The sequence below is a fragment of the Capra hircus genome, chromosome 17 (genome assembly GCF_001704415.2).
Source record: "Capra hircus breed San Clemente chromosome 17, ASM170441v1, whole genome shotgun sequence".
In the NCBI taxonomy this organism is placed as follows: Eukaryota; Metazoa; Chordata; class Mammalia; order Artiodactyla; family Bovidae; genus Capra; species Capra hircus.
The window spans coordinates 25,136,352-25,163,816 of NC_030824.1; the positions used below are offsets into that span (position 1 = coordinate 25,136,352).

A 27,465-nucleotide genomic window follows, 5' to 3' on the forward strand; every position below is an offset into this window, starting at 1 on the left:
GCTCAGGTATCCATCCTCTGCGTGAACTCCGAGCTCCGAGCACAGACCCTGGTTCTTCAGTTAATTGCTTTCAGCTGGGGGAGGTGGCACGTTACTGTGGTGATGTGTCCCTGAGCTTGCAGTCCAGGCTGTCCCCTGTCCCAGGGCTGTGTGAAGACTGCCTACAGTCATGTTACACCGGGCCTTTCACAGGATGACAGAAGCCCCCGTGAGCGACCCGGTGGGCACTCTCGCCTCCTGCTCCTGGGGTCAGGGAACACCCTTCACTGTGTCACCCAAATGGAGACACAGGCTCAGACTGACTCCAGTCCCCCCGACAATTAAACCCTCCTGGTCAGAGCATGGATGGTGGGCGGGGGTGGAAGGGAAGTAGTTGAATGTGTAAGTCCCCTATCCCTGTTCTGTCTGTGTGCTGACCTAACCCACCAGATCTGGAGGGCTCAGCAGCATCGCCCCTCCGGGGCTCCCTGGGTGATCTGAGTGTTTCATCTGACTTCAGTCAGTGACAGCGGGGGATCCAAGGCTGCCCTGCCTGGATCCTTACTCCCCACCCATGCAGCGTGGGGTCCGGCTGCAGCAGTGTCCCCTCACCTTGAGTCCTCCAGGATCACTGGAGCCCCACTGTCCTTCCTGGGGGGGGCGTTACCTCCAGCCCCACCCCAACCCCACTCCTCGACATCAGCCATCAACACCTGAGGACTGCAGTTCTCAAACTTGTTAGTAAGGGAATTACTGGGGAGCTTGGGAGCCGTTCCCACCTTAGAGGTTCTAGATTTACTGGATGTGGGCTCCAGGACCTTTCAGAGCTCCAGGGGATTCCACCGTGGAGCCAGCTGGAGGTCTGAAGAGGGCCAGGGGAAGTCAGGGAGCCCTGGGTGATGAGGGGGGAGGTGTAGGCCTAGAACTGCTCAGCAACTTCACAATCGAGTGCAGGGTCAGCGGGCTGTGGCCCACGTGGGAAATCCTGTGCAGCAGCACAGGTGATTGCTTACAAGTCGTCTGCAGCAGCTGTCATGCCGCAACCATTGAATTGAGTTGTTTCAGTAGAGACTGTGAGGCCTAGAAAGCCGAAAGTATTTGCTACTTGGGCCTTGAGAGAAAAATCATGCAGACCCTGGGCTGGGGGACGCAGTGGAGGGGTCCAGAGACCCAGCCTCTCTTACCCTGAGGGCTCACGCTGGCTGGGGTTGGGTGTGTCTCATGTTCCTTGTCTCCTCTGAGGACCCTGGGTTGTGCATGTTGAGTTGTTCCCCATTGTTCCCAGGGGCCCCCTGAAGACAGCAGTTTCCAGGGTCACAGGTAGGGCTGGGCCCCATTGTGTACAGTGTGCGAGCTCTGTCTGGGTGCAGGTTCACATGACGGATGCAATGAGATAGGGGTCCCTCCAGAGGGATTCGTGTCTGGGGGCTACCTGCTTGCATATCCCATGCATATAAAAAACACCCAGCAATTTTAAACTAAAACACTTTGGCAAGGTGCAGGTTCATGTTGGGGCATGTGGTTTCTGTGTGTCCTGGTGAGGTTGGTCTTAGAGGGGCAGGAACCTGGGACAGAGATTGTCACAGTGATGCCTGCTGGGCCCATGGCAAGGGCTGGGAAGGGCAGATTCAAGCCCCTTCTGGGAACAGCTCACCCTTCACTCCTCTGTCAGATACTGATCCCACTCCCAACTGTCCCTTCACAAACCATCCTACCTGATTATGAAGGGACATGGATGTCATTCCCTGGGTGACTTCAGTGAGCCTGAGTGCAGATGTACCTATGGGGCCAGCAGGTCTTACAGAAGCAGGGACACAACCTGAGCCCCCTAAAGGGCTTGTTCCATGCCAGCCCCCTTGGGGAGAGAGCCTCCAAGCCAGGGAAGAGAAAAGTCTGGAGCTTTAAAGTCCTTCTCTCACATGAAACAATGGACTGGTTCAAAACTGGGAAAGGAGTACGTCAAGGCTGTATATTGTCACCCTGCTTATTTAACTTATATGCAGAGGACATTAGGTGAAATGTCAGGCTGCATGAGGCACAAGCTGGAATCAATAACCTCATATATACAGATGATACCATCCTTATGGCAGAAAGTGAAGAAGAACTAAAAAGCCTCTTGATGAAAGTGAAAGAAGAGAGTGAAAAAGCTGGCTTAAAACTCAACATTCAAAAAACTAAGGTCATGGCATCTGGTCCCATCACTTCATGGCAAATAGATGGGGAAAAAGTAGAAACAGGGGCAGATAATATCTTCTTGGGCTCCAAAAATCACTGTGGATGGTGACTGTAGCCATGGAATTAAAAGACGCTTGCTCCTTGGAAGAAAAGCTATGACAAACCTAGACCATGTATTAAAAAGCAGACATCACTTTGCTGACAAAGTTTTGTATAGTCAAAGCTGTGTTTTTTCCAGTAGTAATGTATGGATGTGAGAGTTGGACCATAAAGAAGGCTGAGTGCCAAAGAATAAATGCCTTCAAACTGTGGTGCTGAAGAAGACTCTTGAGAGTCCCCTGGACTGCAGATTAAACCAGTCAATCCTAAAAGAAATCAACACTGAATATTCATTAGAAGGACTGATGCTGAAGCTGAAGTTCCAGTACTTTGGGCACCTGCTGTGAAGAACTGACTCATTGGAAAAGACCCTGATGCTGGGAAAGATTGAGGGCAGGAGAAGAGGGTAATAGAGGATGAGATGCTTGGATGGCATCACTGACTCAATGGACATGAGTTTGAGGAAACTCCGGGAAAAGGACAGGGAAGCCTGGTGTGCTGCAGCCCATGGGGTTGAAAAGAGTTGGACACAACTGAGCAACTGAACAACAACCACTTCTCACCTCGGAAGAAGCCAGAGCGGTTGTGTGACTCTACAAATACAAGTGCGTGAAGATACATAGATACAGATATAGTTGTTGCTTAGTCACTAAGTCATATCCAACTCTTTGTGACCCTGTGGACTCTAGCCCACCAGGCTTCTCTGTCCATTGGATTTCCAGGCAAGAATACTGGAGTGAGTTGCCATTTCCTTCTCCAAGGGATCTTCCCAACCCAGGGATTGAACCCTCATCTCCTGCACTGGCAGGCGATTCTATACCACTGAGCCACCAGGGAAGCCCCATGGATACAGTTACCAATTCCTAATACAGATACAGAAATGGGTACAATTACAGTTACAGGCATATAAATAGAGAGTCATACATGCCTATAGGGACATAGAAACAAGTACAGATACAAACTGCAGCATTTACCATGTCTATATGTGTCTCTATACTTTCATTGGGAAATCGTGGCCACATCCCAGTGATTTTTCATGAATACCTGAGTAGCCTGGAGTCAGGTCAAGAAACAGCATGGTCTGAACCCCAGAAGCCCTGCCACATCGTTCCCTCCTCCCAGCAGAGGTCCCCATGGTCTTGAGTGTATATCCTCCCCCCGCCTTTTTTTCTGCTGAAATGCAGCTTGTGAATTATTGGTTTGACGTTCTGTCATCAGTAGCTTGTTGGCTGTTCTAATGCAGAGACACTCAGTTGATGAGATACATGATATTTACATTATAGACGCCTTCCTGCAGGGCCTTTCCCAGTTTGCAGCCAGGCACAAGCCAGGGCGAGTGAAATGCAGTGGGGAACCGGGTCCACTTCTGCTTTGTATTTTCATGAAAATACAAAGATTTGTTTCGCCCACAGCCACCGTCTCCCACTTAACTGTGCGTTGATGCGGGATCACAGGTTCCCCGCGCCTTCAATCCGCGCCATTGCCGTGGCAGACGTGACTGTCTTACCAACTCAGAGGAAGCATGCACGCCAGATGAAATCAGACAGGCCCATGCTGAAAGAGAGAGGGGGGACATAAATAAACCCCAGCAGAAGCTTTGGAGAGATGGGCATGATGATGAATTATAACAGCCAATCATGTGGCAGCTTAACCATTATTGAAACACTTCCTTCCGGGTCTTAAATACAGAGGCCAGGAAATAACACAAGATCTGAAATTAGATCAGTCACTTGTAGCATTTCTATGTCTGTGAAATGATTTGCAGTAATCTGATCATCCATTTAGCGACCACATCACGGAGTCTGTGAACCGTAGCCTGAATTGTCTAGCTTCACACCTGAGAAGTCTGGGGCAGGGTCCCAGTTCAGCCTCCAAGCCAGCAGAGGGAGGGGGCGGTTGTGTTGTGACCTCTGGGGCCACATGGGGTGTTCAGGCTCCAACCCTGGCGTCCCTCTCCCAGGTTCTGGGCTTTGTGGCTTCTCCATCCTCTCCCCCAAATTATCGGGACACTTCATGGTTAAGCCCGTTTTCCTCCTGAGACCAAGGACATCACTGAGACAGTCACAGGAAAAGGGATTTATGTTAGTCCCCTTTCATAATTTAAGTAATTTGACTTTTGAACATTAATACACATGGCTAAAATTTTGAAAGCAAAGCTTAATAATATATATGAATAGTCTCTGCCCATGTCTCTCTCTCAGCACTCTGGTTTCCACCCACCTCCCCAAACAGATGCCCCTGGTGCTAACTTCTTGTGTATCCTAGGAGTGCTGTGCAGATATAGCTGAATATAAATATACATTCACCTTGTTGTCTGCATTTTCTGCATGGAAAGTGCTGCCTTGATCCATAATGCATCCAGGGAGCAGGCTGCCCATGGTAGTCCCCCTACCTGCTCCTTGTCGGAAACAATTCAGGTTGCTTCCAGTCTTTTCTTGTTACAAACAAGGCTTCAGCTTTGGCCAGTGTGTGAGGAACCCAGGATGTAAATTCCCAAAGTGAGAGAGGCAGGACTTGCTGGATAGCAGATGGAGGACCACGCTAAGCATTCTTCCCCTGGAATGCAAGGAATTTACTGGAGGAAGTATACAGGGGAGAAACCCAGATGTATCAGAACTCTAGAAATCAACCAAAGGCATAGAAACTGAAAAGCGTGTAATCACGAAAATCATGAGTCTTGGTGAGAGAAGCAGGGCCTGTGCTTTCGATTCGCCACTCCGGCTGATAGTCTCAACTCCATGACATAGCTTGTTGCCTCCGGAGACGACTGTGCAGTGTCCACCTGCCCTCAGAAGAGGCTTTTTGCAGACCTCCCTAAATCTCAGTGTCTGGAATTAAAATTCACATTCTCTTCTGTTTTTAATGGTTATTTTTGGCTGCATCGGGTCTTTGTTGCTGCACGTGGGCTTCTCTCTAGTTGAGGTTAGTTGCTCCGTTGCCTGTGATATGGGATCTTAGTTCCCAACCAGGGATCAAACTCATGCCCCCTGCCTTGGAAAGTAGATTCTTAAGCACTGGCCCACCAGGGAAGTCCCTAAAATTCCATTCTTAAAGCGGCTACCAGTTAGTTCCCTCACTCTCTAGTCACTGTCCCACTTGAATGGGCTGCCCCCACGTTTTTCACATCCATGCTGGCCCACCTCTCTCTCATCTGCTGAGTGTGGCTTTCCTGTGGGTGTTGCCCAGTGTGGAGTGCGGAGGGCACTGGCGTTGCTGGATATTCATGTTTGCCAGCTTCTTCCATCTTCCCTGACCTTGGGAGATGTCCACCTTTAACCTCACTTTATAGGTGAGAGAATGGCAGTGAATGAGGGGGCCTGACTATCTGGAGCCAAGCTGCCAGGTGTGGAGGTGGTCACTGAAGACAGGGGTCCCACTGACAGCATCTGTTTGTATTTGCTATAAAGGCTAATGGGGCTTCTCAGGTGGTTCAGTGGTAAAGAATCCACCTGCCAATGCAGGAGACACAGGAGATGTGGGTTTGATCCCTGGGAGGGGAAGATCCCCTGGAGGAGGAAATGACAATCCACTCCAGTATTCTTGCCTGGAGACTCCCATGGACGGAGGAGCCTGGCAGGCTACAGTCCCTGGGGTCGCAAAGAGTCAGACACAAATGTACGATAGACACACACACATGTATAAAGGCTAATAAATCCTTATTCACTTACTGTGATCGTGTGAGCAAGGGGCTGAATGGGCAGAAGGGCCAGCTTCCTGGTGCTCCTGTGCAGGCAGGGATGCTCACTGATGGAGAGGCTGCTGCTGAGTCCTGGACCAGGGAGCCAGGGAGGAGGAGGTAGGAGGAGGGCTGGGAGTGGAGAAGGTGTGGGTCACTGAGGCAGAGTGGGGAGACATGTCTGTAAGACTCCTGAGATAAGGGGTATCAGCAGAGGTGCTTTGGAAAGGCCCCAGGACCCCGTAAGAAGACACTGAATGTAGGTATATGTGTGGCATGGCCCGTCAGGGTGGGAGGGGCCTGAGTCCCTGCCTGCAACTTCCTTCAGACCTTAGGATGCTCTGCTGTGCCCCAGGTCTGGGATGGGGAGGGCCACTTTCCCTAGGAGGCTTGCCAGGGAAAGTCTTTGTTCTTACCTGTGGTCAGGCTTGGAAGTTCACACATGGCCAGCAGCCAGACTCCTCAGTGATTCTGTAAATGACCTCTGAACTTTTCAAATACAAAGAAGTCCCCGGCTACAGCACGACCCTGGATTCTAGCTGGCGTGGATCCTGTAGCGGAAAGAAATCTAGAGGGAGGGGACATTTCTGCTGTCACCTGCCTGGTCAGACTCCTGTTCAGAACCCTGGAGAGCTGCCCATGGGAGAGGACAGGTTGTGTTGGAGCCACTGCCACCGACCCTTGAAGACCCCTGCCCCTAGCCCTCAGATCCCAAGGGGACCTTCCCTAGCAAGGAGGGAGCACTGGGCAGAAGATGAAGAATCCTTTACCATGGCCTCTGTGGATCCCACAGCTGGGAGCCTGGAGTGGGGGCAGGAGGTGAGAGTCAGGCTGTACTGGGGCTTTGGAGATGTGATTTCCTATCTTTCCAACACTCAGACTGCACTGTGGGTGTTATTATGTGGAAAAACTGAGGTTCAGAGGACTTCAGTGTCACACTCAGGGAGTACATGGTGAAAGGAAATTGGAACCAGTTCTTCTGATTCTGAAGTTCACAACCTCCTTACTTCAGTGCTGAGTGGAGTGGAGCTTTCTTTCTTTCTTTTAATATTTATTTATTAATTTTTGGCTGCACTGGGTCTTCATCGCTGCACACAGGCTTTCTCCGGTTGCAGCAAGCAGGTGGCTACTCTTTGTTGTGATGTGTGGTCTTCTCACTGCAGTGGCCTCTCCTGTTGTGGAGCATAGGCTCCAGGGTGTGCAGGCTTTACTGGTGCGTGGGCTCAGTAGTGTGGCTCGCAGGGTCCAGAGTGTAGTCTCATTAATTGTGGTCCACAGGCTTCACTGCCCCATGGTATGTGGGATCCTCCTGGACCAGGGATCAAACTTGTGTCCCCTGCATTGCAAGGTGGATTCCCAACTACTGGATCACCAGGGAAGCCTGAGAGGTGCTTTCTTTGATGTACTTCTGGGGACTAGCCCTGGGATGTTGGGCTGTCTTTTCTCAGGCATAGATGTGTGCTCCTGGAAGCAGTCTTGCAGGGGATCTGTGTAGGTGAAAGTTCAAGGACACTGTTAGATTTCTCCCAGAGATTCCACCTGTTTGCTTGAGAAGCCCGGCTGGGGAGTGGGTGCCGCCAGGTGGACTCAGACGTCCTGCAGGTGCGCTCTAGCGCTTACCTTGTCTCCTGTGCTCCTTGTGCAGGTCAACGTTGGCATCCTCATCGCGGTGACCAGGGTCATTTCACAGATCAGTGCCGAGAACTACAAGATACATGGAGATCCCAGTGCCTTCAAGTAAGCTGGACCCGGGGCTGTCAGCCATGCCCCCCACCCCCACTGATGGTCCGGGGGTGGCAGGAGGGCGGGCCACACTCTTGGACTCGCTCTGTGTCCACTTGACATCACAGAGAGCACAGAGTTCACACCCTCATTTGTCTCAACCAGGAGCAGCCCCCTTTCCCAGCTCGCTGCCCGATCTGTGAAAGAGGGGGTTTATTAGATGATCCTCCAGAGACAGCTTCACCCCTAGAGTTAGAAGAGCTTGTGGTGGGGTACAGAGGAAGGTTCTCAAGCCTGACTGTCCTGCCGTGTCAGTCGTGGCTCAGCCCTTACCATCTGCTGAGACTTCGTGGGCTGTTCAACCCCATAGCACCCTGCTTTGCTGATCTGTGTGGTGGGGGTGACGGCGGCCATCTCAAAGGTTGTTCTGACCTGTGCTGGGGCTGATCCATCCACAGAAGGAGCAGGTGTCTGCACACTCACATTTGCTACCTTCTGGGGTTTCCTCACCCCATTATTGGGGATCTGCTGCTTGCAAGTGTCAGAAAACCCAACGCAAGCTGACTCAAGCAAAAGGCATACCTATCAGCACAGGCATCCATGAGTCCAGGAGCGAGTCTAGGATGGCTTAGTCCAGGACCCAGCTCGCCTGCATTTCTCTGCCCCACATCATCTGCCGGCTTCACCCTGAGATGAACTGTGCCTCCTGGTGACAAAATGGCTGCCAAAGAAGGTTCAAGTCCATGTGAAAGTGTGTCTCTTTCCCTCAAAATCAGACAGAGGTCCTGAGCCTGCAAGCAGACTCAGAGCAGGCCATATGCCCACCCATGAATCAGTTACAGTGGATGGACGTCAGCAGTTAAGCCAGGCCTGAGTCACACGGTCTGAGTCACACTGGCTCTGGGGTGCAGGCAGCACCTCTAAATCACAGGGCCAGGAAGTGGGAGAGGTGGCTCCTTGCAGGGAATTTAGGGGCTGTTACACAAATAGGGCGGGATTCCCAGGTGGTGCTAGTGGTTAAGAACTGGTCTGTCAATGCAGGAGAAGTAACAGATGCAACTTTGATCCCTTGGTCGGGTAGATCCTCTGGAGAAGGAAAAGGCAACTCACTCCAGTGTTCTTTCCTAAGTATCCCATGGACAAAAGAGCCTGGCAGGCTACAGTCCATGGGGTCACAAAGAGTCAGACATGACTGAAGTGACTTATAAACACAGCACAGTTACTAAGCAGCTGGCATTCTGTAAGTTACTTTAGCTACACTCCATCTCTTCTGATCTGAGAGGGAAAAAAGTAAATATATCTGCAGCAAATCGATAAGACAATTATTCTGTAATGAATTCCAAACATTGTAAATTAACCTGACAGGTGGCTTTGGCTTCTCGGACCTTTTCAGCCCCTGGAAACCTTGGGAGATGCTCCTGGGTCAGGGTCACTTGCTTTCTTCTTTCATCAGCGAGACCAGGCAGCGCTGCTCCATGAGGCGGCCTGTCCCCAGCCAAGGGGCCTGGCCAAGGAGGAGCCCGACCCTCCCTCACCCCAGCCTCAGTCCCTAGACCCTCCCCTCCATGGACAGGGCCCCGATCTGTCTCCAGCACAGGCTCTTGCTGCCCCTCTGACCTGGCACCCAGGGGACCACTGGCCTGGCTGTGCCCAGAGCAGCCTAGGTCTCAGTTCATACCCACCTCGCCTCTCTGGCATCCCCTCTTTATGCATCATGGCCTAGGAGGCGGCTGAGCCCATGACCCGCCTGCTCTCCATGGGGACCTGGTCTCGGAGTAGAGGCTGACACATGGGAGATAGGGCTGTGACCTGGAGGGTATTTCTACCTCTCTGAGGAACCATGACTGGGGCAATGTCTCTGTGCCCTCCCGTGTCCTGTGTCCTTCAGGTGACACGATGGCCCTGGGCCGACCTCCTGGAGAGAGTCCAGCTGGTCTCTCTGGACAGACCCCTGACTATGATGTCACCCAGCACTGACTCCTCCTCTTCACGTGGTGCAGCTGGACCCTGAGTAGCTCTCTAACTCCCTTCTTAGTGTCATTAGAGTGACCATCCCTTCCCTGGGCTGGTGAAGCAGGAGCCCGGAAGCTGGGCTGGAAGATGCAACACAGCCTCCTCGGGACACTTCCGGCTCCTCGTCTCTTGGATTCAATCTAGGCCTCTCCTTCCTGCCCATCAGCTCAATGCTCAGTGACTAATGGGATCAGATGCTTCCTCGGGAGCCTTAATTGGCTGCCTTCCACCTGCTTTCTCATCTCTTATTGATTGGTCATGATTTCAGATTCCCCAGAAAGCAACAGAGAACATTCAGGTTTCCCAGTGAGATCAGGGACTGGGGATGGGGAGGGAGGTGTGAACCACGTGGAGCCTTGGGTGGTTAGGGGATGCAGGAGGTGGAGCCCCACGCAGGCCCTGCCCCTGGTTGGGGGAGCGGATTGGGGCGGGGCATCAAGTCACGTGCTTGCTTGCGTGCGTGGTGTGTACGTGCGTCGTGCATGTGTGCGTATGCACAGTGTCCCCTTGCCCAGGCTTTCGACTCTGCAGGGACCCTGCTCCCTCCACCTTTGACAAGACCTGGCAGCTTGGTTAACAAGCCCTCAGAGAGCCTCAACTAGAGGAGTTTCTCCCAAGATTCTTATCATTTATTGCTCTATTTTTTAAAGTAAAACTGAACCATCCCTTTAAAGTAGCACATTTGATACGATTTGTCGGCGGCTGCTCCTTTCAATTACAGGTTTTTCCAGGATCTAAAGATTGAACCTAAATCATTCATGATATTTTATTTCCCAGACTCAGGTGTTTTAACGGTGTTAACATGAAAACACATGGCGGCAGCTTCCCTGAGAGCTGACATGCGGGAACAGTCCTTGCTTTCTCAGGAATTTGCCGCCAGGTGCTGTCAGTGCCGGGAGCTTTGCTTTCTGACCCGGAAGTGCCTTGGGGCTGTTATACCACCTTCCGGAAAGGGTTGGATCCATGTGCGCCACTTCCGCGGGCTCATCCATGTGCTCTTCCTTCATCTGTTCAGTGACCACTTCCGCAGGTCCTGGAGCCTTGCTGCGCTTTGGTGCTGCGGAGATGCAGACAAAGTCCAGCCTCGAGACAACTCACCCTCCAGTGAGCGAGACTGTGTCAGCCACTGCGCTGAAGGACAAGAGTTGTGCCACGTGCTGATTTGGGCAGCACGGCTCCCATCAGCATCCACACTTTTCTCTAAAGCTCGCATACAGAGCCTCCCTCCACCCCCATCCCAGTGGAAAGCTGAGCTGTTTCAGGAGTCAGGTAGCCTGGGCTTCAGTTAGCATGTGATTTGCAGGGCATATCAGAAACAACCAGGATTCGGACAACCTCATGGGCACTGCCTGAACACCAGCTCTGTCTGGGCTTTCCAGACACTGGGAGACCGAGATCCTTCTCGAGGAACTCATATTCCGAGGGGGAGCCTCTGGGCTGATGCTGCAGGTGCCCCAGCACTGGTGTGTCTCCCACCCTACCCAGCCCCACAGCTCTGCTTCCCTCTGTGACACCTGGAATCAACATTTCTGTCAGCATCACCACTGGCTGAGTCAGGGTGGCCATCCCGAGTTTGCCCAGCGGACGTGCTGGCTCCCAGATGCCCAGAACGGGCTGCAGTCCAACTGGAACAGAACAAGCTCTGGGTCAGCTTGGCCCAGGGCTGGCCTGGCGGCGACGTTGTCTTATACATCTAGAGAGGTCGGCTCCTCACCCAGGGTCTCCTGAAGGGAGGAGCCAGGTCTCACTCCTAGCAGCGGCTTTGTCTGCTCCCATCCGGAAGCCTTGCATCTGGACCCTCCCTGCCTGCCCATCACCAGAGTGTCCATCCCTGTTTCTTTGGCAGGTTGACCGCAAAAGCTGTGGCCGTGCTGCTGCCCATCCTGGGAACCTCGTGGGTCTTTGGCGTGCTTGCTGTCAACAACCAGGCCATGGTCTTCCAGTACATGTTTGCCATACTCAACTCCTTACAGGTGAGGGTCGAATGGGATTGTCAGCCCGGGAGCTGTCAGCTTTGTGAATAGATGAGTGGGTGCAGGTTGCCATGGCAGCAGGAGGGAGACACTCTGATCTGTTCCCTCCACACTCGTTCACCTTGTGAACCCATAGGCTGGGAGCATCCCAGAGGACAGAGGCATGGACGGGGCACACAGCGGGTCTCTGAGCAAACGGCCTGGAGGACCCCATTTACAACAGGGTTGCCTCATCTTTCAGGGCAGTACCCGTGGGAGATACATCCAGCCTGAATGAAAGATGGTCAGCATGTGGGTGGCTCCCGAAAGGGAGCTGGGCATGGAGGGTTGGTGAAAGGGAGGTACCTCAGGTTCTGAGTTCTCATCTGCCCTCTACATGGAAGGACAGAAAAGGTAACAGCCTGGAAACCAGAGATCTGAGATGCTCAGAGTCCGAGTCCCCAGACCCACGAGCCGCTGATGGAAGGATGGAGGCAGATGCTCATTGCCATCCATAGCCTACACAGCCGAGCTGCAGGCTGAATCCTGGCAAACGTCACTGTGGCCCAGCCCAGTCCTCACCGTGATGTCCTTACTGCCTCTGGGTCTTCATAACCAGCAGCTGTGTTGCACTTTTAATCTGTAATAAGCCCCTATACACAGCTTCCTTCTGGTTATCATGGTGACAGGGGATGGGTTGTCGTGGCAGCAGCCCTTACATACCGCAGGTCCTGGGTTCCTCATTTATCCTCTGTGTCCTGGTCTCCACTTGCATAAAATGGGAGCAGTCATAGGACATGGGGCTGCTTTTAGCACTCAGTGAGATGAAGTGTTTGCCTAGTGCTGACACAGGAGCAGTCTCTAGATGTTTGAGGACATCCTCGTCTTGCATCTGTTTTCATTGTCATCATCATCCTTGGTCTGCCAGTGAGGACACAAGGGCTGTTTAGCTGCTAGGCTCGTGCCCTCCCACCTGTCCTCCCCAGAAAGTTTGCTCCTCTTCCAGGTTAAGCCAATCTGGGCATGTACCTGTCTCTGTACCTTGGTCATGGTGTCTGCCTAAATCTAGGTTAGATTACAGGACACCCTTCCATCCTCATGGTTTCATGGTGAAGCATCACAGCTTGCTCCCATCCTCTCCAACACCAAGCCATGCTGATGCCACTCTCAGAGTCCATGGGTGACATTGGAAAGAACCCTCAGAAACTGTTTGTAACAAAAATGCAAGCGGCTCTAATTCTATGTTTTCTTCCCTTTCCTTCCCAGGGATTTTTCATCTTCCTCTTTCACTGTCTCCTGAATTCAGAGGTATGTCTGCTCCACTTCTTGCCAACATGAAGCTGGTTTTTCATTTCTGCAAGGGCACAGAGAGCAGGAAAGGTGTGGCCTCATCTGGCTGGTTTCTGGGACTGTAACCCTGAATGAGCTTTGGTGTCTGTAACAGGTGGTGTGCAGGCGGCTGCTTTGCATCAGTCCCTCCTCCCTCATCCCGGTTGCTAAGCAACATACACAAATCCTCCCTCACTGATGTCACCCAGGGGCTGCTGGTTGCATGGAGGACCAGGGGAGATGGAGACAGTGTGGAATAACTGAGCTGGAGACTCAGGACCTTGTTTGGCATCTGGTGTGTTAGGGAGAGTGAGATGCAGATGGGCTCCCAGCACACCCTCCCCCAAGGCATACAGGAAGCTGGCCTGGGGTGTAAGGAAGACTCTTGACTACAGGGATTGGAGAGGGGGCTTTTGTGATGCTGCTTCCAAGGGCACTGGGGCACCTGGAGTGGGCTCATTCCTCCTGGTGCAGTCTGGGCCATTGCACCTTCCATGTACTTGGCCATGGAGATGGTGCAGGCTGCTCTGGATCCCATCTCTCAGGACCAGTAATCCATAGGAAAAGTTTTACCCTTACATTGTGGGTTTGGTGCCATGTTCCTCAGCATTTGAGCCAGGTGGCATTAGTGGTAAAGAGCCCACCTGCCACTGCAGGAGACATGAGACGTGGGTTCGATCCCAGGGTTGGGAAGATCCCCTGGAGGAGGGTATGGGAACCCAGTCCAGCATTCTTGCTTGGAGAATCCCATGGACAGAGGAGCCTGGCGGGCTACAGTCCATAGGGTTGCAAGGAGTTGGTCATGATTGAAGTGACTCAGCACACACACACACACACACACACGCACACACACCAGGCTGGGATTATGGGGAAATGCCTCTGGAATGATGATTGAGAAGAGGGTGGGAACACCCACATCTGTGCTCTTTCAGGAGATTCTGTCCATGTGCACAGGAGAGGTCAGGCAGAGAAGAAGGAGATGTGGGGGTGGGGCATGCAGGGTGAGTTGCCCAGGACGATGGCAGCCAATGGAAGACGGAGGTCACATGATTGCAAAGGTCACATGATTGCATAATCAGGCTGAGACTGATCCACGTGGCAGAGGAGGCAGGAAGGGGAGCAGTCTCAGAACCACACGCAGCCCGCCCCACGCATGCATTTGTTCATTTACTGCTCTGGGTAATGTCTGTGTCCGTCACACGCCCTGCCCCGATGCTGTTCATTGTTGAGAACATCCTGTCTCTTCACCCAGAGCCATGAGGTCAGCAAAGACCAGGAGATCCAGCTTTCTTCCCGTGCAGGGCTGGGTATGGTGGGGGTTGGTGGGGGGGGGCATAGTCTGTATCTGCCAAACGAATCAGTGACACGCAGCGCAGCTCTGGAACCACTGACTATTTGGGCCTAATACCTCCGAATGCTGTCTCACCCTGTGTGCAGTGTTCTGGGCCTGGCATCAGCACAAATTCCTCAGGACCTTTTAGAATGACCTCTTATTGTTGCTTTTTCCATTTCTGAAATTGCTTCCATTGAGCCTTCCATTCTGCCTTTGAAGGTGAGAGCCGCTTTCAAGCATAAAACCAAGGTCTGGTCCCTCACGAGCAGCTCCAGCCGCCAGGCCAACGTGAAGCCCTTCAGCTCGGACATTGTGAGTGCGTGTGATATCTTGTCTACACCCCTCCTACGCCCATCCTTCTCTGAGTGCCTTCCATCCTTGACCCACCTTGAACCCGGGCTCTTATTCCTTGTCCTCATTGCCTGCAAAGCCAGTCCATGCCGGCCGGGGACTAGCTCCAGCTTCACTGAGCTGCACACAGCTCCCACCTTGCTGAGGACCAAGGGGTCCTGAGCCTGTGTCTTTTGAGTCCTGAGCACCGGCCCCTCTGCTTCTTCCTTCCCTGAGCTCCATTGTCTGCACCATCTGTGTCGGGGCAAATGGCTGTCCAGGTCGAGGTGATGGAGGCTTGGCTCAGGTGCTGGTGCCTGTTGGTTGACCCTTTCACACCTGACATAGGCCGGCAGGTGGCACAAGCAGATGTCATACCCCAACAAGATCCCATCCTCATGAAATCACCTGAACCTCTCTCCTGCACTTTCCAGGACCAGAACTTCTTATTTTGACTCAGGGGGACGGAAGGTCAGTTGACCAAGAAGCAGACACTGGACACGCTGATGTCCCACAGAGGCACAGAAGGCCCCTGGCACAGTCTGGCCTTTACATCAGGGTTCCTCCCCCTACAGATGCCTGAAAAATTGAGCATGAATGATCAGGGGTCTGAACAAGCCACACACTTTTCAGTGCTGGGCTTGGATGTGTGGTTCCTTGTCCTCTGCCCTGCAGACCCCTGGACAGGGCCCTGAGGCAGCCTGGAGCAAGCGGTGTCCTGCATTCTCACCGCAGTGCAGCTCCCTACCTGTCAGGTCCTTGCTCAGGGATCCCGTCTCAGGAAGTCTTTCCTGGACAGCACTGAACAAAGGTGCTCCCTCCCTATTCCAGCACCATACACCTGCCTGCCACTCCAGGGAATTGTTCAGTGTATTCATTTGCTTGATGGCCATTGTCCACCTCTCCCATCAGAATGTAAGCTCCATGAGAACAAAAGTCTGATCAGCTTGGCTCACTGGAGCGACCTCAGAGCCTACCTCAGTCCCTGGTGCGTGGCCTGTTCCGTAAATAACAGAGGGAATGACTGAATAAGCAGATGGACGAATCGATTTGCGAATGAATGAATACATGTGCGAATGAATGAAGGAAGGAAGGAAGGAGAGAGTGATGAGTGAATGACTGCAGGGTTGAGTGCACCCCAGAAGCTGGGAGCTATGAGGCAGACAAATGCTTGCTGAACAGGTGGAGAAAAGTGCTCATTTTTCTGGGGAGCAGTGCCCCTTCCTCCCACCAGGGAGGATTCTCAGGCAGCTTTCTGGCCCAAGGCTTTGCTCTCCACACTCCCCGGGCGCCATGGGTTTCTTGTCTGGGAGCAGAGTCTTCACTCCTCACTCCTTTGTGGTTTGCAGATGAATGGGACCCGGCCTGCTACGGGCTCCACCAGGCTCAGCCCTTGGGACAAGAGCAGCCACTCTGGACATCGCGTGGACCTGTCTGCCTTGTGAGCAGAGAGGCTGAACACCCGGCCGGCCTGCTGCTCAGAGCCCCTCTACCTGCTGCAAACAGAACACAAGCAACGCTCTACCATTGCCGCTGGGACCCTCTCCTCGTTACCGTCTGGACCCTGGGGTCACAGCCCTGAGAGAGCTGTTCTCACCTGTGACCTGCCATGTGACGGAGTCCGCCAGTCTGCCTGCAGCCTGATGCACAGAGGAGGCGGGTGCACGCTTCCCCTTCATCCCTGCCAGTGCACACGGAGCACAGGACCCTCTACACTGGGCGCACAGGGGCCATAGCACGGGGTGAGAAGTTTAACCTCTGCCTTGTGATGGGGACTTTGGACCAAAGTCCTGGTGTCTGCAGGGGAGGGTCGGGCTGAGGCAGCTGCCCATGAGCATGTTTTCCACCTGCCAACTCCACCCAACAACGGGGTCCCCAGCACCAGGCACCTGCCGAAGAGTGACTTTCTGCAGGGTGGCGCCAGCCTGGGCCAGCCCCATGTCTGCTCGCATGGCTGCGCTGGGCCTCTCCTGATGCCCAGGGCTGTGGGGTGGAGACGCTGGCCACCCGGCCCCTGTCTGTGCATGGGGATCTCGCCAAGGCAGAGAGCTCCACAGAGGGTGGGGTCTTCTGCTCCGAAAGCATCTCAGCCCCTTCCTCGTGAGTGTTGGCTCTTCAGGTTCAAAGTCAGCCTTAAAATCCACCCCCTCTTCCTTTCCTGGCACCTGAGCCTTCTCTGTGTTCACGATGGGCCAGAAGAGCCACCGTTTTCCAAGGCATAATATCCCTAGGATTTCTTCCTCATCACTTGCAAATGCTTTTCCGGTTTTCCAAAGAGTGGATCACAGTGGGGAGTAGCACAGTACAGTATGTGACTGCACATTGCTGCAAAGATGCCTTGATAAATAGAGCCACGTGGCAGGCTGCTCTGGAGTGCAGGGGAGAATCAAGAACCCCTGTCCTGACCGACCTAGGGAGGTGGGGGTAGCATTGGCTGTGTCTTCTGAGTTGGTGTTTATTTATAGACTTAGATCTGGACTCAGCCCCCTAGGAAATGGAACGATCCTTACGACCCCATGTTTGGGCGAGATCCCGTGGAACACTAGGGTTTGTGATTCTAGATGTGAACCAAAACGCCATGGAATTGTTGGGAAACAAGACTACGAAAGGTTGCACTGTGATGACAGCACCAAGAGTGCTTGTGAAATGTGTGGGTAAGAAATTCCAACCTGTTTTTGATACTGGAAAATCTTCCTTGAAAACTGTGATGGCGATAGCATTAAAGCCCCTTACCCCCACGACCGTCCCGCCCCATCCCCTCACCTCTGCTTTGTCCCCTGGTGAGTTTCTATGTGGTTTTGTAGACCTTTTCCCATCTTCCTCTGCACCTTCATAAAGGAACTGCCCTGATGACGATGAGTGTTAACAGTCATCTTCAAGCATCTCCTGCTGTGTTGAGCGTGGGACACAGTGGCATGTTGACGGAGGGGTTAACCTCTGTTCCTCCACAGGGAGGAGGGGTCCCCAGATGCACCAGCCTCGGCACCTGTGACAGTGCCCTGTGTGGTCCCACAGATGTGCCTTGGGGGGTGACCCTGCCTGATGCAGGCAGAGACCCCAGTGTTCGGTGAAAAGTATGGCTGGCCCCTGCTCTGAGTGTCTTGTGATTCCAGAAGCCAGGTCACCTGTAACTTGGCATTATATCCTTGTGCCCTAGAGCACCTAGAAGTGAGAACACTGTATTCCTAAGACTTACACTTGGATTTTTTCTTTTTCTTACTCAGTTTCTGGTGAAGCAAATCAAATAAGAAACTGTCTTTATTTTAAATAGAATTCTTTGTTTTTTTTTTTTAAACTTTGCATATTCACCCTACACAGCTAATATATCAGGAGAAGTAAAGAACAACTTTTTATTTCTAAAGGAGAGAAGTGCACTTTATTTATAGGCTATATATTTTGGCTTCTGCGGTACTCTATTATCTACACATAATTTGGCCAAAGATAAGCAATTGGAAAGAATTGTGTGTTTAAAGTAGTTTATAGCACAGAAAAGGTGACGAATGCCACTATGTAGTGAATATATGTTGTGACTTTTATGAAATAAACTCTTAATGTCCTTTAAGTAAAATGTGGTCCTTGGTGTCTTTTGCTGGTGGAAGGCAAGCAAGACTGTGTGTCTCTTGACAAAAATCTATCGGGAAAGACACATGGGTAAAATCCTATCCTGGGATTCACTCGACAGATTCTGTTCAGTGCTTTCTGTGTCCTCAGCACATTCTGGCTCTGGGGACTCTGCCATGGATGATGCCCCACCCTATCCAGAAGCCTCCCTGGTTAGGGAAGAATGACAGTAGAAATTTTGCAGCCCTGTGTTCCTCAGGCTAATGTATTGCACAGAATATCGGTGCTTCTTTTCTTTTTTAAACTTACCAACATATTTTATTTTAGCTGCTGCTGCTGCTGCTAAGTCACTTCAGTCGTGTCCGACTCTGTGTGACCCCATAGACGGCAGCCCACCAGGCTCCCCTGTCCCTGGAATTCTCCAGGCAAGAACACTGGAGTGGGTTGCCATTTCCTTCTCCAATGCATGAAAGTGAAAAGTGAAAGTGAAGTCGCTCAGTCGTGTCTGACTCTTGGCGACCCCATGGACTGCAGCCTACCAGGCTCCTCTGCCCATGGGATTTTCCAGGCAAGAGTACAGGAGTGGGTTGCCATTGCCTTCTCCATTATTTTAGCTAATATGTCAAAAATATTTCAACACAATATTAAAGAATTATCGAGCTATTTTATATTCTTTTTATATACCAAGTCTTTAAATATGGTTTATTATTTTTTATTAAAATTTTTTGTACACTTTTTAAAGTTAATAGTCCATTTACAGTTATTACAAAATATTGGCTATGTTCCCCGTGTTGTTCAATACAGCTTTGTAGTTTATCTTACACCCAATAGTTTGTACCTCCCACCCCCCACCCCTATACTGCCCCACCGCCACTGCTGACCACTAGTTTGTTCTCTGTATCTGTGAGTGTGCTTCTTTTTTGTTATAGTCACTAGTTTGTTGTGAACCCCTGGTGGCTCAGACAGTAAAAAATCTGCCTGCAATGCAGGAGAACTGGGTTCAGTCCCTGGGTTGGGAAGATACCCTGGAGAAGGGCATGGCAACCCACTCCAGTATTCTTGCCTGGAAAATACCATGGACAGAGGAGGCTGGCGGGCCACAGTCCCTGGGATTGCAAAGAACTGGACACAACTGAGCATGCACATACAGCATAGTTTGTTGTATTTTTGTAGATTACACACACACACACACACACACACACACACACACACACATACACCGGTGCTTCTTCATGGGAGGTTCAGAGACCCTCCCAGTTACAGTTATTCATTTGCTTTGTCGTGTTGCTTTTGGTTCTTTTTACACGTGATCTACTCGGTCCTACATCCTGTATGCTTTGCAGACATCTGCTTTTAAACTTGATGTACTGACGTACTGTAGGCACTTTCCTGGTGGTCCAGTGCTTAAGAATTCACTTTGCGATGCAGGGGAAGTGGGTTTGATCCCTGGTCGGGGAACTAAGATATCACATGCTGTGGAGCAGCCAAGCCCTCGTGATGCAACTACCGAGCCTGTGCCCTCTGGAGGCTGTGTGCCACAGCTAGAGAGTCCATGTGCCGCAACGGAGGATCCCATGTGCTGCAGCTAAGACCAAACATCGCCAAATAAATAAATAAATAATGTAACAAAAATCAAGTTGATGTACTCTCTTAAACTGTTTTCCATATTACTAGGTTTTATTCATAATTATAATGTATATACATAAACATTTAATTACATATTATATTTTACCAAAACTTTGCACTAGTTTACAATGCAATGATTGCTATGCTTCTATAGCCTTCCAGGCTCCTCTACCATGGAATTCTCCAGGCAAAAATACTGGAGTGGGTAGCCATTCTCTTCTCCAGGGGATCTTCCCAATCAAGGGCTCGAACCCAGGTCTCTTGCATTGCAGATGGATTCTTTACCAGCTGAGCCACCAAGGAAGCCCTCTATATTATATACAACATATATAATAAGTATTTAGTTATATTCATATTATATATGCATTTAATGTATTTTATATCTGTTTTACATAGATTGATGGGTATTGGTATCTTTGAGGTCTTTCTGCCTATGACTTTTTTTCTTATATTGATTACTATCCAGGTTAAAATTTCAAAACTGGATTTTTGCATCAAAAAGAGTAGATAATTCCATCACTCTTGAAACATTTTGCCAAAATATTGAAAGTCATTTCTCACTGCCAATGATGTTATTAATATTCTCGTTTTCCAACTGTTTTACCAGCAAAGAGCATTATCAGTGTTTTTATCACCAACTTGGTATATGTGAAATGTCATGATTTGCATTTCTCTGCTCACTCCTGGGGCTGAGGTATCTTGCACATGCGGCCTTGCTTTTTCCTCTTTCTCGCAGAAGCGGGGCATGAACGCTCTGACTCTACAGGGGAAACGTTTCCCTTCTCTGTGGCACTTCCTCGCTGTGCTCTGAGAGCATCTCAGTCAGGTGCTCCGACGGCTGAGGTGAAGGGGGCTTGTTGAGGGTCGGAGTCAGATGATGCCCCCACACCAGCTGTACTACGCGAGCATGGGCGGGAGCCTCCTGCTCGCGGTTTAGGTCCATCTTGGAGACGGGTCAGCACTCGGGGCGCCATTCCGGCTCTCTCTTGGGGTGATGGAGGAGGCGGGTGCAGGCCGGGTGGGGTGCCGTGGCTGCCTCTTCTGCCGCAGGTTTCCTCCTCCGTCAGCCGCGAGGCCTGGGTGTAGTGGATGGGGCAGGGCGCCCCCAGAAAGCATGCCTCAAGGTCGAGCCCCATCGTAGTCCTAGAGGGGTTCTGATGCCCTCCGGGTCCCTGCGTCCCTTCCGCCAGAGCCCACAGACCTGCCTTTCACAGCAGTGTTCTCAGGCCGTCTTCCTGCAGAGATTCCTCAGAACCTGGAGTCCAGACACAGAGGACTGTTTTTCTGGGCTGCAATTGGCCTTCAAACTCTTTTTGCACCATGTTTGGGGAGTTTGGGTGTGAGTCCTGTATGGCATGGGTCAGGGGCAGGGTGGGTAGAGGTGGTGCTCTATTCTCATCATTGGCTAGTTTCCTGCTTCCTGTCTTTTTTTCTAACTTTATTATTATTTTTAACTGAGGTACAGTTGACATACAGCATTATAATATTGTTAGGAGCACAACATAATGACTTGATATTTATATACATCGCAAGATCATCACAAGTCTGATTAACATCTATCATTATATGTTGCTACAGAATTTCTTGTGATGAGAACTTTTGAGATCTATTCTCAAAAACTTTCAAACATGCAAATAGAACATTATTGACTACAGTTACCATGTTATATGTTATGTCCCCAGGACTTACTTATTTTATAGCTGGAACTTTGTACCTTTTTAATCCCCTTCATCCATCTCACCTACCCTCAACACCCTACCCTACTGCCCCAATCCCTATCTCTGGCACTATCAATATATTCCCTGTTTCAATCAGTTTGGCTTTTTCAGATTCTTCTGGTAAATGAGATCATACAGCTCTTATCTTTCTCTGCCTGACTTAATTCACATGGAAAAATGTCCTTTGGGGACATTCATGTTGTCTCACTGCCTGATTTCCTTCTTTAGGCAGCTGAGTAATATTCATTGTGTGTAATATATATTCACATGTATCTATATATATGGGCCACATTTATTTATCCATTCATTCCTTGACATTGATTCTGTATCCTGCAACTTTATGGAATTCATCTGTTAGTTCCAACAGTTTTTGGTGGAATATTTAGGGCTTTCTAAAAATCCTAATTTCATTTTTTGCATTATGATTTGGATGATTTTTATTTCCTTTTCTTGTCTTAATTTTCTGGCTAGTATTTCCAGTGTTATTCAACTCCTGTGTTGAATAAGAGTGGGCATCCTTGTCTTGTTTCTCATCTTAGAGGGAAGGCTTTCAACCTTTCATTATTGAGTATGTTATTTGTGGGCTTGTCAAGTATGGCCTTTATTATGTTGAGTTTTTAACCATGAATGAATATTATATTTTGCCAAAGAGTTTTCTGCATCTATTGAGATGGTAATATGATTTCATCTTTTATTCTATTAATATGGTTTATCCCATTATTGATTGAATATGTTGAACCATCCTTGTATCCCAGGGATAAATCATGGTGTATTATTATTTTTTTTAAGATTCTATTGAATTCAGTTTGCTAGTACTTTGTTGAAAATTTTTCCATCTGTATTTATCAGAGATATTGGCCTGTGATTTTCTTTTCTTGTAGTATCCTTGTCTGGCTTCGATATCTTGGTAATACTGGCCTTGTACAATGAGCTTGAAAGTGTTCCCTCCCTTTCAATTTGTTAGAAGAGTTTGAGAAGGATGGTGTTAGTTTTTCTTTACATTCTTGGTAGAATTCACTGGTGAACCATCTGGTCTTGGGCTTTCTTTTTTTTTGGAAGGTTTTTGATTATTGATTCAACCTCATTACTTAATATTAGTTGGATTTTTTTTGTACTTTCATGATTCAGTGTTGGTAGGTTGGATCTTTCTAGGAATTTATTCATTCTTCTAGGTTTTCCAATTTGTTGGCATATAATTGTTCACAGTATACTCTTACAATTCTAGTATTTATGTGGTATTAGTTGTAATGTGCCCTCTTTAATTTCCAGTTTTGTTTGAATCCTCTATCTTTTTGTGTGTGTGTGTGATAACCGTCTCTCAGCTCTAAGTGTTCTGAGGCTTTCTCAGACCTGTTCTATGGGCACACCTACTCCATACATCTTATTCCCTCTTGTGATAGAATTCTTAAGCTCACACACCTTCTCTCCATCCTGCAAAGCTTTGGGCTGAGTACTGAGCTTCCTTTTGCTGTTCCAAGGGTGGCGCGGATTGCTCAGATTTGTGGGGTTTCTCCCAGGCTCACATAGTCAGGCCGAATTTCTGCATATGCTCACAGTCATCTTTCAAAAACCTACTCTTGGGGCAGTTGGCAGTATGCACAGGGATCTGCCACATGGTGGGTGTGTGTGTGTGTGTGTCTGTGTCTGTGTGTGTTTGTGTGTGTGTGAGAGAGAGAGACTCATGGAGCACTGAGGGTTCCTGTGGGCCAGCTTGGGGATTAAGGTCCAGCCTCCCGATGGAGTCTATAATGTGTTGGGGTCTGTATCTTTTTCATGCAAGAGCCCTTGCTGCTGTTCTCCCAGCCTGCTTCCTGCCCCTGGTAAGGCAACACATCCTAGCATTTTGCATGGGATGAAAGAGATGTGAGGCTTTGGCAGCGTGAACAGTTGGGGAAGCCAGGTGCTCACTCGTACTCTCTCGTTTTACCCTGTGGGAGAAATCAGAGTCCAGGAAGCTCTCTCAGCCCCAAGTTGTGCAGGGAAACTGCTCTTCTGCATTTTCAGAGTGTCCAATTTCAGATTGTTTTGTTCTGACAGTACTTGGAACTTCTCCACTGGACTTCTGGATTTCCACAAGGCTTTCTCCTTCGTCGGTGGTTGTCTAAACGGATGATCTTTGGAGGGAAGATGGTAGAAAACTCTTTGTCTGCCATGATGATGTCATTCCAGAGCAAATGCTTTATTTGATAAAGTGAAATGTATTAATTTTATCTTTTGTCGATTATACTTTTGGTGTTATGTCTAAGAAATATTTAACAAATCTTAGTTTGAAAAGATTTCCTCCTTTATTTTCTTCTAGGCATGCTATAGATTTTTTAATTTTATTGAAATATATTTGATTTACAGTATTGTATTGATTTCTTCTGTACAGCAAAGTGACTCAGTTATATGTATATGTACATATACGTAAACATATTCTTTTCCATCATGATCTGTCACAGGGTATTAAATATAGTCTATTCATTTTAATTGTTTTTCTTTTTAACGGCTGAGTAATACTCCATTGTATATATGTACCACATAGTCTTTATCCACTCATCTCTCAGTGGACATCTAGGTTACTTCCATGTGTTGGCTATTGTGAATAGTGCTGCCATGAACATAGGGGTGAATGAGTCTTTTCAGAAATTCAGTTTTATCTGGATATTTACCCAGAAGTGGGATTGGTGGATCATATGGTAGCTCTATTTTTAGCGTTTTAAAGAACCTCCATACTGTTCTCCATAGTGGCCGCACCAATTTACATTCCCACCAACAGTGTGGGAGAGCTCCCTTTTCTCCACGCCCTCTTCAGCATTTGTTATTTGTCGACTTTTTGATGATGGTCGTTCTGACTGGTATGAGGTGATGGATACCTCACTGATTTACATTTCTCTAGAAATTAGTGATGTTGAGCATTTTTCATGTGCCTATTGGCCATTTGTATGTCTCCTTTGGAGAAAGTAGACATGTTATAGTTTTAGATTAAAATTTAAGTGTACAGTTCTTTTAAGATTAAATTTTGTATCAGGTTTGAAGTTTGAGTCAAACTCATTCTTTTGCCCATCAGTATGCTTGTGGACATCCAGTTGGGCCAGCCTCCGTCATTTGAGGCTCTGTCCTTTCGCCATTGAATTGTCTTTGCTCCTTTGTCAAAGATCAGTTGACTGTATGTGGGTGGTTTTCATTCTGGGGTCTCTTGTCTGTTCCATTGTCCACTGTGTCCGTTTTTTCCTACCAGTACCACACCGTCTTGATTACTACAGCTTTTTACAGCTTTATAGAAAGTCTTGAAATCAGGAAGTGGTGTGAGTCCCCAAACTTTGTTCTTCTCCTTCAGTATTGTGTTGGCTATTCTTGGTATTTTGCCTAGAATTATGTTCCTATAATTTTTAGAATCAATTTATCAATATCTCTAAAGCAGGTTGCTGAGGTATTGATGGGGATTGCAATGAGTCTATAAATCAGTCTTGAACAGTTGATTTCTTAACATTATTGAATCTTTCAATCCATGAATATGGAGTATCTTTTTATTTATTTAGAGCTTTAGAATTGGTATAACATCTTTAAATGCTTGGTAGAATTCAGACTGACTGACTCTTGGGTTCCAAAATATTTTTATACTATTTTTTTAAAAGTGATTGCTCTAAAGTTTGCAAAACAGATTTCAAGTACTCTAAATCCATCTTCAAATAAGAGTGTACCACTGATGCTTCAGCCGCCTTTAACACTGCAACCTTATCCCTCCCTTCCATTCCTCATGACTTTGTTGTCATTCATTTCCTTACGGGATAATCATCTAATACATCGTTACCCTGTGTGCTGTGCTCAGTCACTCAGTCGTGTCTGACTCTTTGCAACCCTATGGGCCGTAGCCCACCAGGCTCCTCTGTCCATAGAATTCACCAGACAAGAATACTGGAGTGAGTAGCCATTTCCTTTTCCAGGGGCTATTCCCAACCCTGGGATCAAACCCGGGTGTCCTGCATAGTGGGTAGATTCTTTACCATCTGAGCCACCAGGGAAGCCCTCTTAACTTATTCACAATGGTTATTTTACATTTCCTGTCAACGACTGTGTAATAATATGTGGTCTAGCTCTGACCCTAGTTTTGTTGTTTTACTTGCCTCACAATTTTTATTATTGGAAGCTAAACATATTGGTACTGGGTATTAGAAACTGAGGTAAATATGTCTTTAGTGTAAGGATTTATGTTAATCTGACTAGAAGCCGAGCTGTGTTGAACGTTCGCTATAGCTGTAGGTGCCTGAGCTTCAATTCCTTCTTTACTCTTGACTTTGAACTCTCGCTATGGACTGTACTCGTCACGGAGCCTGCATCTTATAGCACTTTCGACCTAATGTATTAATTGATTGATATACTGGCTCTTTTCTGCTGTGATGTTAATAGGTGAGGTAGGAGAAATGTCCCATAATATTATAATAAATCTCCATCTTTTAGAGGGTCTGTGTCTAGGGAGGTGACCCTCAGAACTGTTTCTCTAGTGATAGAGTGTTTCTTCCCTCTCCGTGGAGACAGGAAGCCCAGAGGGGGCTAGGAAGTCAGGAATGCCCTTCCCCCCAGAAGGAAAAAGGCTTTGATAAAGCACTTCCTGCGAAAAGTAGGGTAGTTGTTGATAATATGATGGGAGTGAGCTATGACTCCTTGTTTTCTGGTTGCCATTTTTTTTTTCTGTCACTTAGCCAAGTGCTCATTGGCTGTGGGGAAGATGCTTTCTCTCCTCCCTGACCTCTTCATCGCCTCCCTGGAGACTCAGAGACCTTAGAACAAAGAAGCCAGCATGCAGGGTCTCAACTGCAGTTCCCAGGGCTCTGGTCCTCCCTCCTGGATTCTTTGGTGTTGCATAAATCCCCCTGGGATGTGGACTCAATGCTGGAAACAAGGCAGAAAGGGGGTACAGAATCCTCAAATCACCCAAGGTTAAGTTCCCAGGCAGAGTGGAATCTGAAACAGAGAGGTCAGTTTCTTCAAGTCAGTGTGACTTTTGAGTTCAAGCTGCAGCAGCTCGAACCCCATCCTCCGAACAGCAGGAGCAGGTGCAGCAGACATGGGGTCTCCATCCAAAACCCCTTGTTCCTTGTTGAGAGAGTTCTGAATCTCCTGGGTGACTCAGGGAAGGGTAACCCAGCCCCAGTGCAGGGGCACATCCTGATGGGTCTAAATGGCCTTGGTGGGTCGTTGGTTCACATAGCCAGGTGGTCCAGTGGTTAAGACTCCCCGCTTCCAATGCAGGGGCTGTGGGTTCGATCCCTGGTAGGGGAACTAAAATCCTGCATGTGTGCAGTACTGCCAATAAATAAATAATAATAAAGGTATTTTAAAAATGGCCTTTGTGGTCCCATTCTCTTTCCCAGGGGTCGGTTTGCTCAAAGGCATGGGATAATGTGTGAGGGGACACTGGTGTCTGCCCAGGAAACCTGGAGCCATGGTGTGACAGAGGGCAGGTGGCCAGGCCACAGCTGACCCCCAAGGATAGCTGTGGAGAAGATGGAGAGGACTGGGGCTCCTGTCTGCAGGCAGACTGGCTTTGTGGATGGTCCTGGAGGTGCAGCCGGGAAAGACACCAGCAGAGTTCCCTGCTGCTCACAGCTGGGCTCCCCTCCATGTCCCCAAGCAGCAGGAAGGGCCCTGTGTGCCTCTTGCTTGGGGCTGAGGGAGGGAGGGCTGAGGGGATTTGCAGCCCATGGGGCGGGGACACCACTCAGAGGCCGCCCTGTCATCTCCCCAAGCCCATTCCTCCAGCCTGGCAGCCATTCTTGGGGGAGACTTCATCACGAAGAGTAATGGACCAAATGGAGTCTGTCCAGATAAACGAGTTAATGGCCTCACAGCTGCATCTGTGTAGCTTGTTCACTTAATTGGATATTCTGGAGCTTCCTCTGCTTCAAGCTGTGTTTGTCGATTAAAGAGCAAGCACCCCTGGCCCCACGTTCTATTCCTGGTTTTACAGAT

At 49.3% G+C, this 27,465-nt stretch overlaps 1 protein-coding gene across 3 annotated transcripts in view; it reads left to right on the plus strand.

Moving 5' to 3' along the window:
- The window catches only part of ADGRD1 (adhesion G protein-coupled receptor D1), a 176,338-nt gene extending 158,162 nt beyond the window's left edge, over nucleotides 1-18,176 (plus strand). For 2 of the 3 annotated variants that reach the window (XM_005691335.3, XM_005691336.3), the window contains 5 exons: nucleotides 7,575-7,666; nucleotides 11,511-11,637; nucleotides 12,883-12,924; nucleotides 14,498-14,590; nucleotides 15,958-16,171. In XM_005691335.3, coding sequence (XP_005691392.2) covers nucleotides 7,575-7,666; nucleotides 11,511-11,637; nucleotides 12,883-12,924; nucleotides 14,498-14,590; nucleotides 15,958-16,053 — 450 coding nt within the window. In that variant the 3' untranslated portion in view covers nucleotides 16,054-16,171. Of the gene's footprint in view, nucleotides 1-7,574; nucleotides 7,667-11,510; nucleotides 11,638-12,882; nucleotides 12,925-14,497; nucleotides 14,595-15,957 lie in introns of all 3 variants that reach the window. The other variant, XM_018061421.1, reaches the window with a different exon arrangement.